Source organism: Cyanistes caeruleus, chromosome 7 (genome assembly GCF_971803275.1).
Source record: "Cyanistes caeruleus chromosome 7, bCyaCae1.hap1.1, whole genome shotgun sequence".
Lineage (NCBI taxonomy): Eukaryota > Metazoa > Chordata > Aves > Passeriformes > Paridae > Cyanistes > Cyanistes caeruleus.
Window position 1 is genome coordinate 33,796,213 of NC_141707.1, and position 14,135 is coordinate 33,810,347.

The 14,135-nt window shown below is 42.2% G+C and overlaps 1 protein-coding gene across 2 annotated transcripts in view; it reads right to left on the minus strand.

Annotated features, from left to right (window-relative positions):
* Positions 1-14,135, minus strand: part of DPP10 (dipeptidyl peptidase like 10) — a 431,847-nt gene that overhangs the window by 240,440 nt on the left and 177,272 nt on the right. The window contains exon 1 of one of the 2 annotated variants that reach the window (XM_086898811.1): positions 390-717. The exons of the other annotated variant lie outside the window; for it this stretch is intronic. Coding sequence (XP_086754937.1) covers positions 390-461 — 72 coding nt within the window. The 5' untranslated portion in view covers positions 462-717. Of the gene's footprint in view, positions 1-389; positions 718-14,135 lie in introns of those variants that run through there. 2 annotated transcript variants of the gene reach the window in all.

Sequence of the window (14,135 nt, forward strand, 5' to 3'; positions counted from 1 at the left end):
TGAGGAGCTCCCCGCACCGCCGGCAAGCCCCGGCCGCTCCCGCCGTGCCACCGCCGCTCCCCGGCAGCGTCCCCCGGCCCGTGCGGCTCCCCCGGCGCAACTCGCGGGGGAGCGGAGCGCAAACTACTGCGGGACCCGGGGCTGGCCGACATGCCAGCTCCCGTGCGGATCCGGACGAGGCTGGCTCCCCTCCGGGCGGCCCCAGCGCATCCCCGAGACGGCTCCGCGGGGCTCCCTCTTCCTCCCGGCCGAACCGCCCCGAGGGCGCCCGTATCCCCCGTTCCCCTCCCGCACACTTTTCTCCAGCTCCGCACAACTTCTCCGGGACGGCGGCCGCCCCCCGCCCCGTCCATCCCCGGCCCCTGGGCGCCTCCCGCCGCGGCTCGCACCTGGTCGGGCTGCGGCGGCGGCGGGTTCCCCCTGCCGCCCGGGTGCGCCGGCTGCTCCTTCATGGCTGTCATCGCAGGGGCTCGGCGCGGCGCCTCTCACTGCTGCTGCGGCCCCGGGCACCCCTCCCTCGGCGCCAGCCGCATGACACCAGCCTCCCCTGGAAGTGGCGCGGCGGAGGAGGAGGAGGAGGAGGAGAAAGAGGAGGACGGGCGGGGGGCGCGGAGCCGCCGCCGCGGCAGCGCCGCTACCGCAGTGCCCCGGCGCGCCGGTGCTCAGGGGGCGCTCGGCCCCGCCGTGCCCCGAGCCGGGGGGCGGCCGCGCATCAGCGCCGGGCGCGGCCGCGGAGCGCCCCGAGCGGGCACGCTCTGCCCGCCCGCCCCGCTCCCCCCGCTCCGCCCGCCGTGGGCCGGCCCGCCGCCGCCAGCAGGTGTCACAGCCGCTCCCGCCGGCCCGGGAGAGACCATCCGCGCCCCCGCCACGGGGGCGTCGCTGCCGGCTGCGGCGGGGCCGCGCCGCCGAGACCGCCCCGCGACCGCCCCGCGGGACCGGCCCCCGCCGCTGCCGCCCCGCCGCCGGCCGCAGAAACCAGCAGAGGGGCTAACGGGAAGGAAAGGGTGAAGGGAGCCCAGCCACGCTGTTCGCTGCGGCGCTTCTGGGGCCGCACGGTCCGGACTTGCCGGGCAGGGCAGGAGCTGTCCCGCCGCTGTCCAGCCCCGCCACGGCGCTTCAGCAGCGAGCGGCCAAAGGCGCATCTCCCCGGCTGTACCGGAACCAATGCTGCCAGCCCCGGCCTGGGAAGCTCGGCCTGGGGCATCACAACCCTGGTTTGCACTAAGACACTCCTCTTGGGAAGCCCGAGGCTGTGAAAGGGGTTCCAAGGACCGTTTCAGCTGAACTCGGCACAGGAGGCCTTGATGTGGATCTAGGAAAAAGGAGAACATCAGGGAAGACCACAGGGACCCAGTTTACCCTGTGTCCCAAAGCCATATCATCCGGTAGCTTCGAGGGGTGTTCTGTGTAAGGATGAATAAAGCAGACCGTCTCAAATTTCATTCTAACCATCAAGCAGTAAATGGCTGAACTGTGAAGACAGATGCTGACTCAAGGAATAGTGAACGTGAGCTTTTGTAAGGGAAAAGAACCTCAAACCCAAGCAGGTGGAACACCTAGGCTTGGGCTGCTTGTTAATTCGGGCTGGTTTCATGCCCCAGCACTCAGGAGGATGGAGAACACAGGAGTGTCCCCATGCAGGAGATGGAGCACTGGGATGGGAATGCATGGCTGGCAGGAGAGAGAGCCCAGCACTCTTAGTCAGCCTGGGTCTCAAGAGGCTGCCAGATAGAAGGAAAGCTGTCAGCACATAGTGAGAGGAGCTTTTGATCATTTTTAATATATTTTGCATCAAAACTCACAAGAAAGGTCAATTCTGACTACATGGTGAACATAATTAATAGCAGTGACAGAGATCTAAGATTTCAGCCTGTGCTGGGAACTATTTAAAAAGGGATGGGAAGAAGACATGGGACTGAGGAACTACACACCAGGCAGCCACAGAATAGGGAGAACTGAGTGTTTCCACCTTCCACTATCACCCATAGCCCCGTTGACTTCTCCACCAGTCAAGAGGCACAAAAAAACCCAAGCAAATGAACTTTGCAAGCACTCTAGACAAAAACTAGATGATGACTAATAGCCACCATTAATTTGTCAAGAGTTTATCATGTCAAACAAACCTAATTTCTTTCTTTTTTAGGCTAACAAGCCTGTCAGTAGAAGAGCAGTGAATGTCACCTAGATTGACTCACAAGGGCTTCCAGCACTGGAAGTTTCATCTGGACAGTTTCATCTGGTACAGAAAAACATCAACTGAGTAGAACTAAAACAAGTACCCACAAAACTGTTTCTCCAGCATCATTTCCATTTGCTCCTGCCAGCACTGGCAGGGCAGCTCTTGAGCACAGGAGGCAAGGTCAGGGAATGCACAGCAACACAGGCATGTAACAAGGACAATCAGAAATGTGGAGAGCAGGTGCTCTGAAGGGAAACAGAAAATAATCTGGATCAGTTAAGAGAACTGGGAGCTGATATGGAAACTATGTTCAAATGCTTAAAAGGTGCTACCAAAGAATGAAAATAATATCTTTATTGTCTAAGTGTCTGTCTAGAGCACTGTGAGTATAATTGGTGATGCCTAGAGTAGGAGAACCATCTAAATTAACTCATTAAATCTCTTTTTGTTGCTAACTTTATGATCCCTCTCCAGCAAAACACCAAAGGCCCCTGCATGAGACCCAACTACAAGATTGTTCTCACCTGCACAGTTACTTTCCCTCAGATCAGGAGTCACCATTTCCTGTGCTTCTCTTCACAGCATCTCTTCCCTTACCTCTCCCTTTTACATATCTATTTTCTCTCTTACAATTCATTATTTCCCATCCCTGCTGCTGTCAACCCTGTCCCTTTACTTCCCTGTCCTGCCTTGCTGCTGTCTCTTTTTGTTTAACATTTGCACTATGCAAAGAAAAAGCAAAAAGGGCAGCAAAGGTGGTACCTTGTGCACTCCCACACCTATTGCTCTGCTTTGCTTCCACAGATCAGCCTTCTCTGCCTTAGTTTTGGCTGCATTCTGTTGGGCTTGGGGTCTTGTTTGCACTGAGCAATGTATAACACAGGGAGACTCAGATTTTGCCTGTGGCCTCTAGGTGCTACAGTAATACAAATAATAAGTCTTAGAAGCAGACATGTTCTGATTCATGCTGTTTATGGCACAGGTCTATTGCAACTCAACTAATTACTGGGCCCTCATCAAAGCTGAAGAATTCTAATGATTTGGGGTTTGAATAGGCATGTTTCAATCAAGATTACTTTCAGCTCGTTTTCAATAAGACCCATTGTGATGGAGTTCCACTGCTAATCAAGAAGGAAAAAGACATTAGCAGACATTTAGCTGAAGCTTGGTTATTCATTGACAATATATTCACTGTGAGGTTTTATCACTCTAATGGACTGAGCTATGCAGCATAAGTTTCACAAAAGTTGTGCATGCTGGGTTGGGTTTTCATAAATCAATTAAAATTATGGGAAACAAGTATTTTTGGGGTAGGACTTTGGGAACTGGGTGTATACACAATGATTCTTATCTAAAGCTTCCTAAAATCAAGGCTAAGACTCTTATTTACAGCACTAAATCTCACCTTCTATCATTGTTTTTATATGTTGGTTCACTGGTTTATAGTATTGATGCTTTGATGATATTTAATTAATTCACCAGTTTTCACTAATGCCCACACCAACTTTAATTTAGGTCTTTTTTAGTAAATTACTGTTTATAAGTAATTTGGGCTGTTTAAAGGAACAGACATTTTACAGCCATTAATAGGACGCATCTTTGAAACTGGAGCCTGGAACTAAAACTGCTGCCATATGGGTGAAGAAATAAAGTTGTATGGTGGTTATGGTGGTTCCTTGAACCATTTTCACCCAAACACCTCATGGTATCACCAGGGAAAGCATCTAAGACTTGGGTGAAAGAGCTGAAGAAAGCAACAGAATTATGGTCTGAATCAATTCTTTTACAGCTGCATTAAATTAATCCACCTTTAAATGGCAATTTTATGTTACAGACTCCTTGTAACTTCCTCCATCTTCACACATGAGATTTGGGTGCATGAGTCAAAACACAACATGACTGTTTTATCTTCCACATAAGCTGAATATCAGCTTCATCAGAGTATTATCCGATCGCTACAGCTCCCGCCGCATGACTCAATTACACATATGTTGTGTTCACACAGCAGACTAACCTGCAGCAAAAATTTTGGACAGGCAGCCAGAAAGCCAGGAAACTGTTTGAGAAGTAAAGGGGCCAGACATATGTGCAAAAAGAATACAGCACAGGATGCCACATGTAAGGGGAACTCTCCCTTCTCTTTCTGAAGAAGCCCTGGTAGTTTTTCACCCTCCTGGCCCATCACCCCTCCAGGGTGATGTTGGGAGCACGGCCAGGTGCCAAAGGCTGCCTGTGTGCCACTTGTTAATCACTCCAGAGCCCTGGGACATGGACTGGGAGCTGCAGGGCCTGAGCTACAGTGCACACAGACAAGCTGGTTATGATCAAGTGATCAAGTGATCAAGTGATTTGACTGCCTTGTGTCACACAGATGCTGCTCTGTACATGCCACCATGAAGAGGCACAGCATTATTGGCACAGTGCAGGTCCAGGCCCTTCATTTGGCAGTGACTTTTATGTTCCATAAGTTTGCTGCTGCTCCAGTGGGAATTTCAAAGTACAAACCTGCATCAGTTTTGTTTTCTATATGTTATATATGGCCCTCTTTACTGTGTGATTGCAGTAAAGGTGTAAGCAATACCTATTGAAGCATTCCTATAAAAATAAGAAGTCACTTATAACCTTTACATCCAGTTGAGTCATTCCTACAGAGAATGGTGGTTTTTTTGTGTTCAAGGCAATTGGTCACAGCACCAAGTCTGACAGAGTTCAAGAAGAGTTTAGCCAATCCCCTAGGGACACGTGTGAGTCTTGGGGATGGTCCAGGGAAGGGCCAGGAGATGGATTTGATGATCCTTGTGGGTACCACCCCACTCAGCTTATTCTGTGATTCTGTAGTTGAGACCAAAAGATTGCCAATCACATCTAGTCAAGAACTTCAGCACTCTTAAAACTGAGGGAAAAGGACTCTCATCGTATCACCCACTACACCCACTGCGTAGTCCAGCTGATGACTTTATGAGAGCTTCAAGGTCATGGCTTGAGAGATTGCCAGTGACTTTTTCCAATCAAATATCATGAATAAACTCTGATTGTGGATTTCTGATTTATTTTTAAGCTCTGGCAACTGGACTAAAAAGAAATATCCTTGAAATCATATAGGTGAATTTAAAAATCAAACTAATGTCACCAAAACCCAAGAAAAGTTAAGATGACTGTTCCTCGCTTGTGTTTTAAGGGGATTTGTGGGCTTGCAAAAACTAAAGATAGTTCTCCAGAAGAAAACCACTCTGAGTCACATAAAGCTGAAAAACAGACAGATTGTGGTTTTGTACAGAATGTTTTTTAAACTATGGCTTTAAATAACTGAATATTTGAACTTTGCTTCTTAAGAATTCTTTGATAGAAGGAAAATTCCAGGCACCTTCTGCATTTAGAAACATATTACTTTTTAACACCTGCTTCAGTGAAAAGCTATTTTCTTTGTGAATAAATTGTACTCATGTTTTTCTCTCCTTGTCTTGTTTCAGATAAAACAATCAATGCAAACACTGAGTTAATACAAATAAATGCAAATATATTCCAGCAGGAAAGTTACAAGACTTATTAAAATACACATGCAAATATTTCAGTGGAAGTACAGAGAACAGGACCAAGTACAGACAAAAATAACTCTCATTATTCAACAAACAGCATATTCTAACAATAGTTCAAAGTTCAAAGGGAAGGCTTGACCTACTCCCAAAGTCTCTATGGAGCAATTCTCTCCAAATGTATTACTGGAATTTAAATCCTAATGGCACTTCCACCAAAAGATCTCACAAGTAGTTCACTAACATGAAACAGCTGAAATACAAATAATGGTATAATATAAAACTACTTCTACTTATCACTTACACTTTTTTTTACTCAAGAAAGCAGTTATACAAATGATGGAATAGGCTGTGAAGAGGCAAGACTAGATTTTGGACTTTGAAAATGCATTTCCCATCCTCTGACCATTGCACTGTATCTTTAAACTGGCAGAAGTTACACTAAGAGCTCCTCACCCATGAAGACATGTTACATCAGAATTTGCAAGTAAAAGCTTTCAGCTTACTTTGTAACTCTTTAGAAGACACACCTGAAACTGAAGGAGAAAATAATACAATTACTACTGAGGATCAGTTTGTACAGCAAAAAAAATTAATGTTCAGACCTTCAAAATGCTCCTAAGAAATATTTGTAGTAAAATATATGAATCCAGAAATACAGTGTAATCATGCATTTGCAAATCTGTGACATTTTACAGATTAAATAAGTTTAAATTTGGTCAACAAATCACTGGTCTGGGAACTCAGAATTCTCCGATTAACAAAGGTATAAATCAGAAATATGTCCAGAAAAAGCAACTGTTCCTCAAAGAACTTCATACTGCATGGATATTCAGAAACAGCAATTGGTTCCCTGAGGATCCCCTGTCAGTGGTGGATAAAGAACTCAGACTGATGTGCAGACCCAGGTTATGACCTAAATCACAGTTCACAAAAATGCAATTGGCCTGTTCAGGAATCCAAAATCTCCTTGCTGCTCCTGGAAGACTTGTCAGATTCACAGATATTTAACCACGAGCAATGAAGGAAGAAAGTGGAGATTAAACAGGACCTCAATAGATCACTTACTATTAAAAATTACCCTGACTGAATGTTTTAATTAATTGAGCAATTGTTAGAATGTTGCCCTTATACACTACAAAATAGGGATGGATTAGGAAGACCAAATTCCACTTGCTAATTTGGGAGGTGGCAAGGAGAAAGAGTATAATGAAAAAATGGAAAAAAAATTGAGATAATAATGGGAGTTAAAAATCAGAATAGAATCATAACAAAATGCCATAATCTACAATAAAATTAAATTTGGAGAATAAACTAAGTAAAATGCTTTAACAACATTAGATTACTTCCATTTCTTACTACTAACCAAAAATAGACTTTTCCCCTACTATGCTATTTAATTTAGTTTTTTAATGAAGAATATTATGTTAATTTTACTTTAATTTTAATTACAAAAGTCAAAATTAATTTCAGCCAGAAAGAAAATATTGCAATACCAATAGAAATTGTTCTCTTCTCCTTCTATTCTAAAATCTTGTAAAATTCTGTATAATTCCCCTGACACTTTTGATCAAAATTCATTTTTGTAGGATGATTTTCCTCTGAAATATTTTCCATCCAGCTCCAGTTCACTCTAAAAATAATCCAACAAGCCTCATGAAGCTGACAGTGATTAAACACCAAATTTCTATTGGGAATTGTTTTCCTTTGAAACAGAGATACGACTACAAGCACTTACATTATGCTGAAAATTACAAAAATCTTCTAACCCTGCACAGTTTGGGTTTAAAAATGGCAACTCCACTGGCCGCCTTAATCCTAGGATGCCTTGAAACATTGAGGGGAAAGAGTGGAGAACAGCAGGGCCTGTTCTCTGTTCAACACCTTTAATTCTGATTAGCAGTCACTGGATAGAGCAGATCTGAGCATCCCAAAAGACTTATGACTACATCAAAGGGAAGGAGAAGAGGTTTTGTGAAAAATTGTGCTACTGAACTTTTTTCCATGCTGTTTTTGCGATATGAAATGGAGCTGTCACAGAACTTTGTGCTAAGAGCCTGTTCATCCTCTGCAGATGTTTCATAATGAAAGGCATCAAACAGTTGTACAATAATACAAGCATCCATTATCCAAGATTTGTGTAATACCTTTTCTTTCCCAAAGGATCTGAAAATGTTTTACAAACTGATATACAAATTATCCACGCAAAAAGCTATTCATCCATCAAGGAAACACATCTACAGCCCAAGGCAAAGCAGAACAACTCTGTGAATACACACTAATTCTCCAGTCAAGGCTGTGAGGAAAATATTAAGCATACAATATGTGAGTATACAAGACTCAGGAAGAATTTTGCTTTTATAACGTAAATTCTTCAATAAAATAGTGTAGGATCTTTCTTGGACATTGGCAATTACAACATTAAGCGAAATAAGCAAATATTTAAGAATATCAAGTATAGCAATGTGTACCAAGACTAATTTATTGCATGTCTTCCTTCATGTTTCCCAATACTGGTGCCACATTAAAATATAAAAATAAAAAAATCTGTCAATGTAGTCTACCCCAGGAGCAGAAGTATCTAGAAAAGAGAGGAATAATTAGAAGGAGACAGTAGCTTACTCAGCAATAGTCTACTCAATTCCTATCAGCACAAGTTGAAACAACCAAGCGTTTCCAAAATAAAAAACATCACCCCAAATGAACTCTGCACTTAGACTGCATTATGGCTGAACTCTCATTTTAGTGAACTCTCTCTGATTATGGTGACCAGACATCTCATTTGGATCTTACTCTGCGACTTTTCCAGTTTGGCAGTCGCTTCAGCACTTCTGCTCAATAAAGAAGGTGGCAGAGACACTTAAGGGTACTTGAAGTGATAGAGTGTGATTTGAGGCAAAAGAGAGCTCTTTCCCTTTCTGTGCTGATATCAAGAATCTCTAATTAGAAGCAAAGTGTGCAAGGAAAAATGCAGACAGGGAAAATAATAGGGTTGAAGACTTAGAAGGAGGCATTGAGAAGTGTTGCACAAGGTTTGGGACTATTTTTAACCTTGAGAACTGGGCACAAACCTCAGAGTTCCCAAGTGTGCTGACAGCATCCTCTCAGGAGACTTACACAGGACCACATATTGACACACAGTTACTTTGATTCCAAATAAATATCTAAAACCCAGCCTCAGCATCATTACTCATCTGGGAGCTACATTCAGAAAGCCTCTTGAGGATTTCGACAGGCTATTGGGCAGGAGAGGCAGATAAAGAATTGCTGATTTTTCTAACCCTGGAGAATCCAGTAGGTTTGAGGAAAAAAAAATAAATGTGCTATTAAGGAAAAGAGCTATCCTTCACATTGCACCCCTAAGCTAGGCTGATGCAGTGAAAAAAAAAATCACAGAGATGGGCAAAAAAATGGGATATTATGAAAGTCTGAAACTCTCAGGCCAGCTGTTTGGTTGGGAAATTGAAGCACAACATTAGGAAACGAAAAAAGGGAGCCCTCAATTAAGAATCTAAGGTAGTGATATGTAAATGCTGTGAAAATGAAAAACAGCTGCAAGAGGTTGAAACTTTTGCACACAGCCAACAAGGTAAGCTGCACTAGAGCATTAATGGGATGTGCTGTGGAACTGGGATTTTGCTGTAAAAGGGCAATAAATTGTTCAAGAGGAGCAGGACAGGGGGAAGAGGGAAGCGTTGTCTCTGTATCAATAACACATCTGCTGGTTCTGAAGTCTGCAGCTCAACCAGCCAGAGGGAATTAATGTCTCCTTGAATGACTGCATAAAGATAAAAGGAACCACGACTAAGGGTGCTGTACTGGAGGGAGTCATTCTTTCCCTCTTTAACCTTGAAAATCAAGCACAAGCCTCAGGCTCCACAAACATCCTGAGATTCATGTCTATGTATTGATGGGAGTAATGTGCAGATGCACCCTCAGGATGGATCAGGCAGCAGGGAGGATTTTTATTATACAATTTATGTCAACTTTCGGAACTCACCGGGGACAGTACTTTGTCTTCCAAAAGGAAGGAGAAACCACCAGGGAAATAGAAGGAACATAAAAGATCTTGTTCAGAATCAAAAGTTGTAAAGTTATTCTGATGAGAAGATTAGGAAAAAGTGAGAGAAAGGTGAATGAGAGAAGTCTTCTGCAAAAGCAAACTCCAAAAGAAGAAGGAGAAAAGGAATAAGGCTGATGTTTCCAATACTCCTGTCACACACAAAAACATCAGACTAGATACTTAGGTAACTTACATGCTCACCAATTATGAAAACTAGAACATGTGAATAAAAATATAGAGAAATAAACAAATAAATAAATCAACATCCCAGTCAACAAATCAATCTCACTCAGAAACACATGAGGCTTCAGTCATCTCTGAACTATTTAGGAGAAATCTCTGAGAAGTTCAAAAAGACAGGGTAATTCTGGTGCATAGGAGAATGGCAAAAACGCTGAGGAAGGGGAGAATAAAGTAAACACAAGCAGCCTAGTTGCTAGGTCTCAGAAAAGAAAAAAATATGCATACAAACGTAGGTTTGTGAACAATAAGGTGATTAAAAAAAAAACCAGTATTAATTTATCTAGACAAGATAATATCCAGCCCATCTAGTTTCACTCAATTGGCAAACTAGGGATAATCAGGACAAAGTGCTGCAAGACTTCAAGAACAATGCCACATGATTTTCTTGTAAGAAAATGAGATTGAGATGAAATTATTGCTGCACAGCTGTTTGACAAGCTGTGTGAAATGTCAGTTCTTAATACTGAATTGCCAAAAGGGGAAGTATTTTCAATTAGGAACTCTCAGGGACTTTTCGTGCAAGTCCATCACTATTCATCACTACTTCAGCCATTGGAGTGTTCTTACAGACAGTTAAGAACAGAATCAGAATTGGAGACAGGCTGTAAAAATGATCCAAAATCAAAAATGTGAAACTCAATCACAAGTGTGTGAAGTGCTTCCCATGCAGAGCTGAAATCTGTGCAGAAAAGCAACAAGAGGATGAACTGCAGCCCAGAAGTAGCACAGAAACATTGTCCCATTCTCTGTCTTGCAGTGGGAATCATAAAATCATGGAATCTCCTGAGCTGGAAAGGATTAACAAGGACTCAGCAGGCTGATGCTGTTACCCCAAAAACACCTCTCAGTCCTGGGAGAGATGAAGAACAGGGATTATATATATATATAGCCAGCAAAACCAATATTTGATTTGATTAATATTGATCTTGTTGGTCTGTTGTTAATTTTGGTCACTGCACTACCAAAAAATAATTTAAAAAATATAAACAAACAAACAAATAAACAAAAAGAGTAATTAAGAAAGTCTGAGATCTGAGGAGCAGTTAAAGAAATTTGATTTTTTTTAATCAAACACAATTAGATCTGACTTCCCTGAATCTGGTTAATCTTCCAGTATGTGAAAAAATGGTAAAAGACAGTGGACACCTGAGTTTTTTCAAAAGCCTGTTCTGGAGCAAGACAAGCATTTTCACTACAGAAACCACAGGAATGCTTCAGGAGCATTATTCTTTCTGATGATAAAGAATTTCCCTCATTACCAACTGGATCTGAATTGACCAGGCACTGTCAGAGGTTGTTTTTCAGGCACTTCAGGGAAGGGGCAAAAAGGAATTTGAGGATTTCCTTCAAACCTTCAGTTTCCAGGTGCTTGGAATTCCCTTCCCTTTCTGTCCCACACTCATCTCTGCATGGCAGCAGGACTCAGGCCTGAATTCTGTTTTCAGCCACCCCAATTGCTGTATAAATAAACCCAATGACACTTTACCACATACCTGAAATTAAGCACACGCTTAAGTGCTTTGCTCAACAGCAATATACTTTAAGCACATACTTTAAAACTCTGCAAACTGTGTCTTTATAGCTTTCCAAAGTCATTACAATGGTGACAGGGGACTAAATTATTGCTAGACAGGAACAGAACTACCTTCTGTAAGAAAGAGACCTGGAAAAGGGGAGAAGCATGAAAAAGAAGACTGCTAATATTCATTTTTTACCTTCACATTACTTGCAGAGCAAACTGATGAAAATGATAGACTTCTGCATAGTCCTGTTCTTAGAGAAATCAATTGTGATTTTATCTTCAATCACATTCACCCAAACATCAGTGACTGGAGGCTGTGGCACTCCCATACACACACAGGAATTTAAGAACAAGCTCTTTACACCTGAGCAAAGCAGCTTTATGCAATGTACTCAAATGTGATTTTAAAGCAGAATGAATGGGAGGACTTTTGAAAGTTTTGATGGTTTTCAATTAAAAAAAACCAAACAAAACACCACTAGATGGTTGCCTCAACAATACCAGATGTGACTGGTCTCACAACAACTTTTTTTTTTTGCAGAGAAGAAAAATATCTGAGTCCACATGCTTTTATATTTTCCTGTCTGGATCCCTTTTCCAATCCTATGAAACATATCCTTATTTTGACCCTTGGGTCCACACACTGACAGATATTTCAGTTTAGTCAACATTTAGCTGTCTGATCATAGGACCTTCAACAAAAGACAATCTGTATGTTTGCTTATACAGTAGCAGGAAAAAGACATTGCAGGACTGTAATTTTCTATATTAGCTGTCAGGATGCACAACCTTTTTTTTTTTTTTTTTTTAATTGCACATTTTATGATATGCTTAAACTGTGTTTAATTACTTGCTGCAGAGTGAAATCTTCACAAGGTTATTCTGTATCACACCTTTCAGCTTGACTTTATTTAAAGGAGATACCTTATTATCTTCCTGATCTTGAAGCACAGTCTACCTTGTGGAGAAAACACAAAGATTTAGACACTATTTTTCCAAAAATCTGTCACCATTGGATTTTCATGGGAAGAAAGATAGGAAGGGAAATTCTTTATCTAAAAAACAGACTGTCAGAAAATTATTAGTAATTCTTAGTGTTCATACAGTCACTGTTAAAAGTGACATTATCAGTGACGTGTCATCAAGAAGAAGAATTGCAAAGCCACAAAGAAGACAAAGTAATTTGCAAAAGCACAGTAGCCCATCACAATGATGCCAAGATAGCTTTAAGTGACAGAAATTCTATGTATGCTCATGCACTAAAGAGTCTAGAATACCACTGGGGTCAGGTCAAAATCTGACATAATTTTTAATATATTAATGATATTTAATGGCTAAAAATCAGTGTTTGATAACACATCCAAAATGATTTATTTCCCACTGAGGGCTTGTCCTTGTTTATCATTTCTTGCTCTATAATTAGAAAAAAAATAAAAATAAATAAATCACAGTTCTAACAGAAGTAGCTGTCCACTGCTTCATTAAACATTAACAGCTTCAAGTCACATTTTGGAGGTGGTTAATGGTGTTTCAGTAAGGTTTACACCACCTTATCCAGCAGCCACAACGTTCTACAGCATTTACCCCTTAAAGAAGAAAGAAATAATTCCAAATAATTCTGAATAATTTTGTTCCTAGTGTCTATTCTGGACAACAATCACCAAAGTTAAAGCATTTTCCAGACTCCTGCACTTCTTCAGGGTAACTGTTAGCTCCAGCCTCAGCCAGCATAACTTGGGAAACAACAGTGAAATATTCAGACACTGCCACAGGAAGAGCATCTCCAAACCCAGCCAGCAAAAGGTATTTTGCATGGGTGCTTATGTCAGCTTTCAAATGCAGAACTTGGTACCTCACTACAACTGAAATCCTAAGGATATGAATGCTAATGGACTGAAAGTGTTCAGATTAAAGGGGCTCCAGCTCCCCACAGGTTTGGTTAAACAATTCACAGTTTCAGAGTACATGGCTGAGGCAGAACTTCCAGCGCTTGATCCGGAACCGCCTGACAGAGGAACAGGGGCAAACGTGGGGATTTTAAAACAGAATTATCCAGGCTCAGCAGTGAGTGAGTGTGGGAGCTGCCTTCGTGCCCCTACAGCACTGGCATCTCTGGGACACCAGGAGTGTTGAAAGCCTTACACCCTGTCACACTCACAGAATTATGGCCAGTTCCATGCACCTAATCCCTGACTTTCATACCAAAACACACAATAGGTTTGAAGTTCTTTTGTCTTCCCAATCTCCACATAAAACAATCCACCCCTCATAAGAAAAGAGGAAAAAGATGTGAAGAAAACATTCTGAATTTCCATCTTTTCCTCCTGTTAGTACTCCTGAAAGAACACTACATTTATTAAACCTTTCTTAAGAGCTTGTCAAGTAGAGCAATAATCACATTAGAAAATAAGGCTGTGGATTTCAGGATCAATCATTGAAGTTTTGTTAGTTTTGTTCTGTTCTAACATGACAAGTTGTCTGCTGGGTTGGCCTCTGGTGGCATTAAAAGGTGCCCATTTTTGCTACAGCTCAGTTGTTTCTCTTTCCCAGAGAAAAAAGAGAAGGAGCTGTGTTATTTCATATTATCTCTCCAGT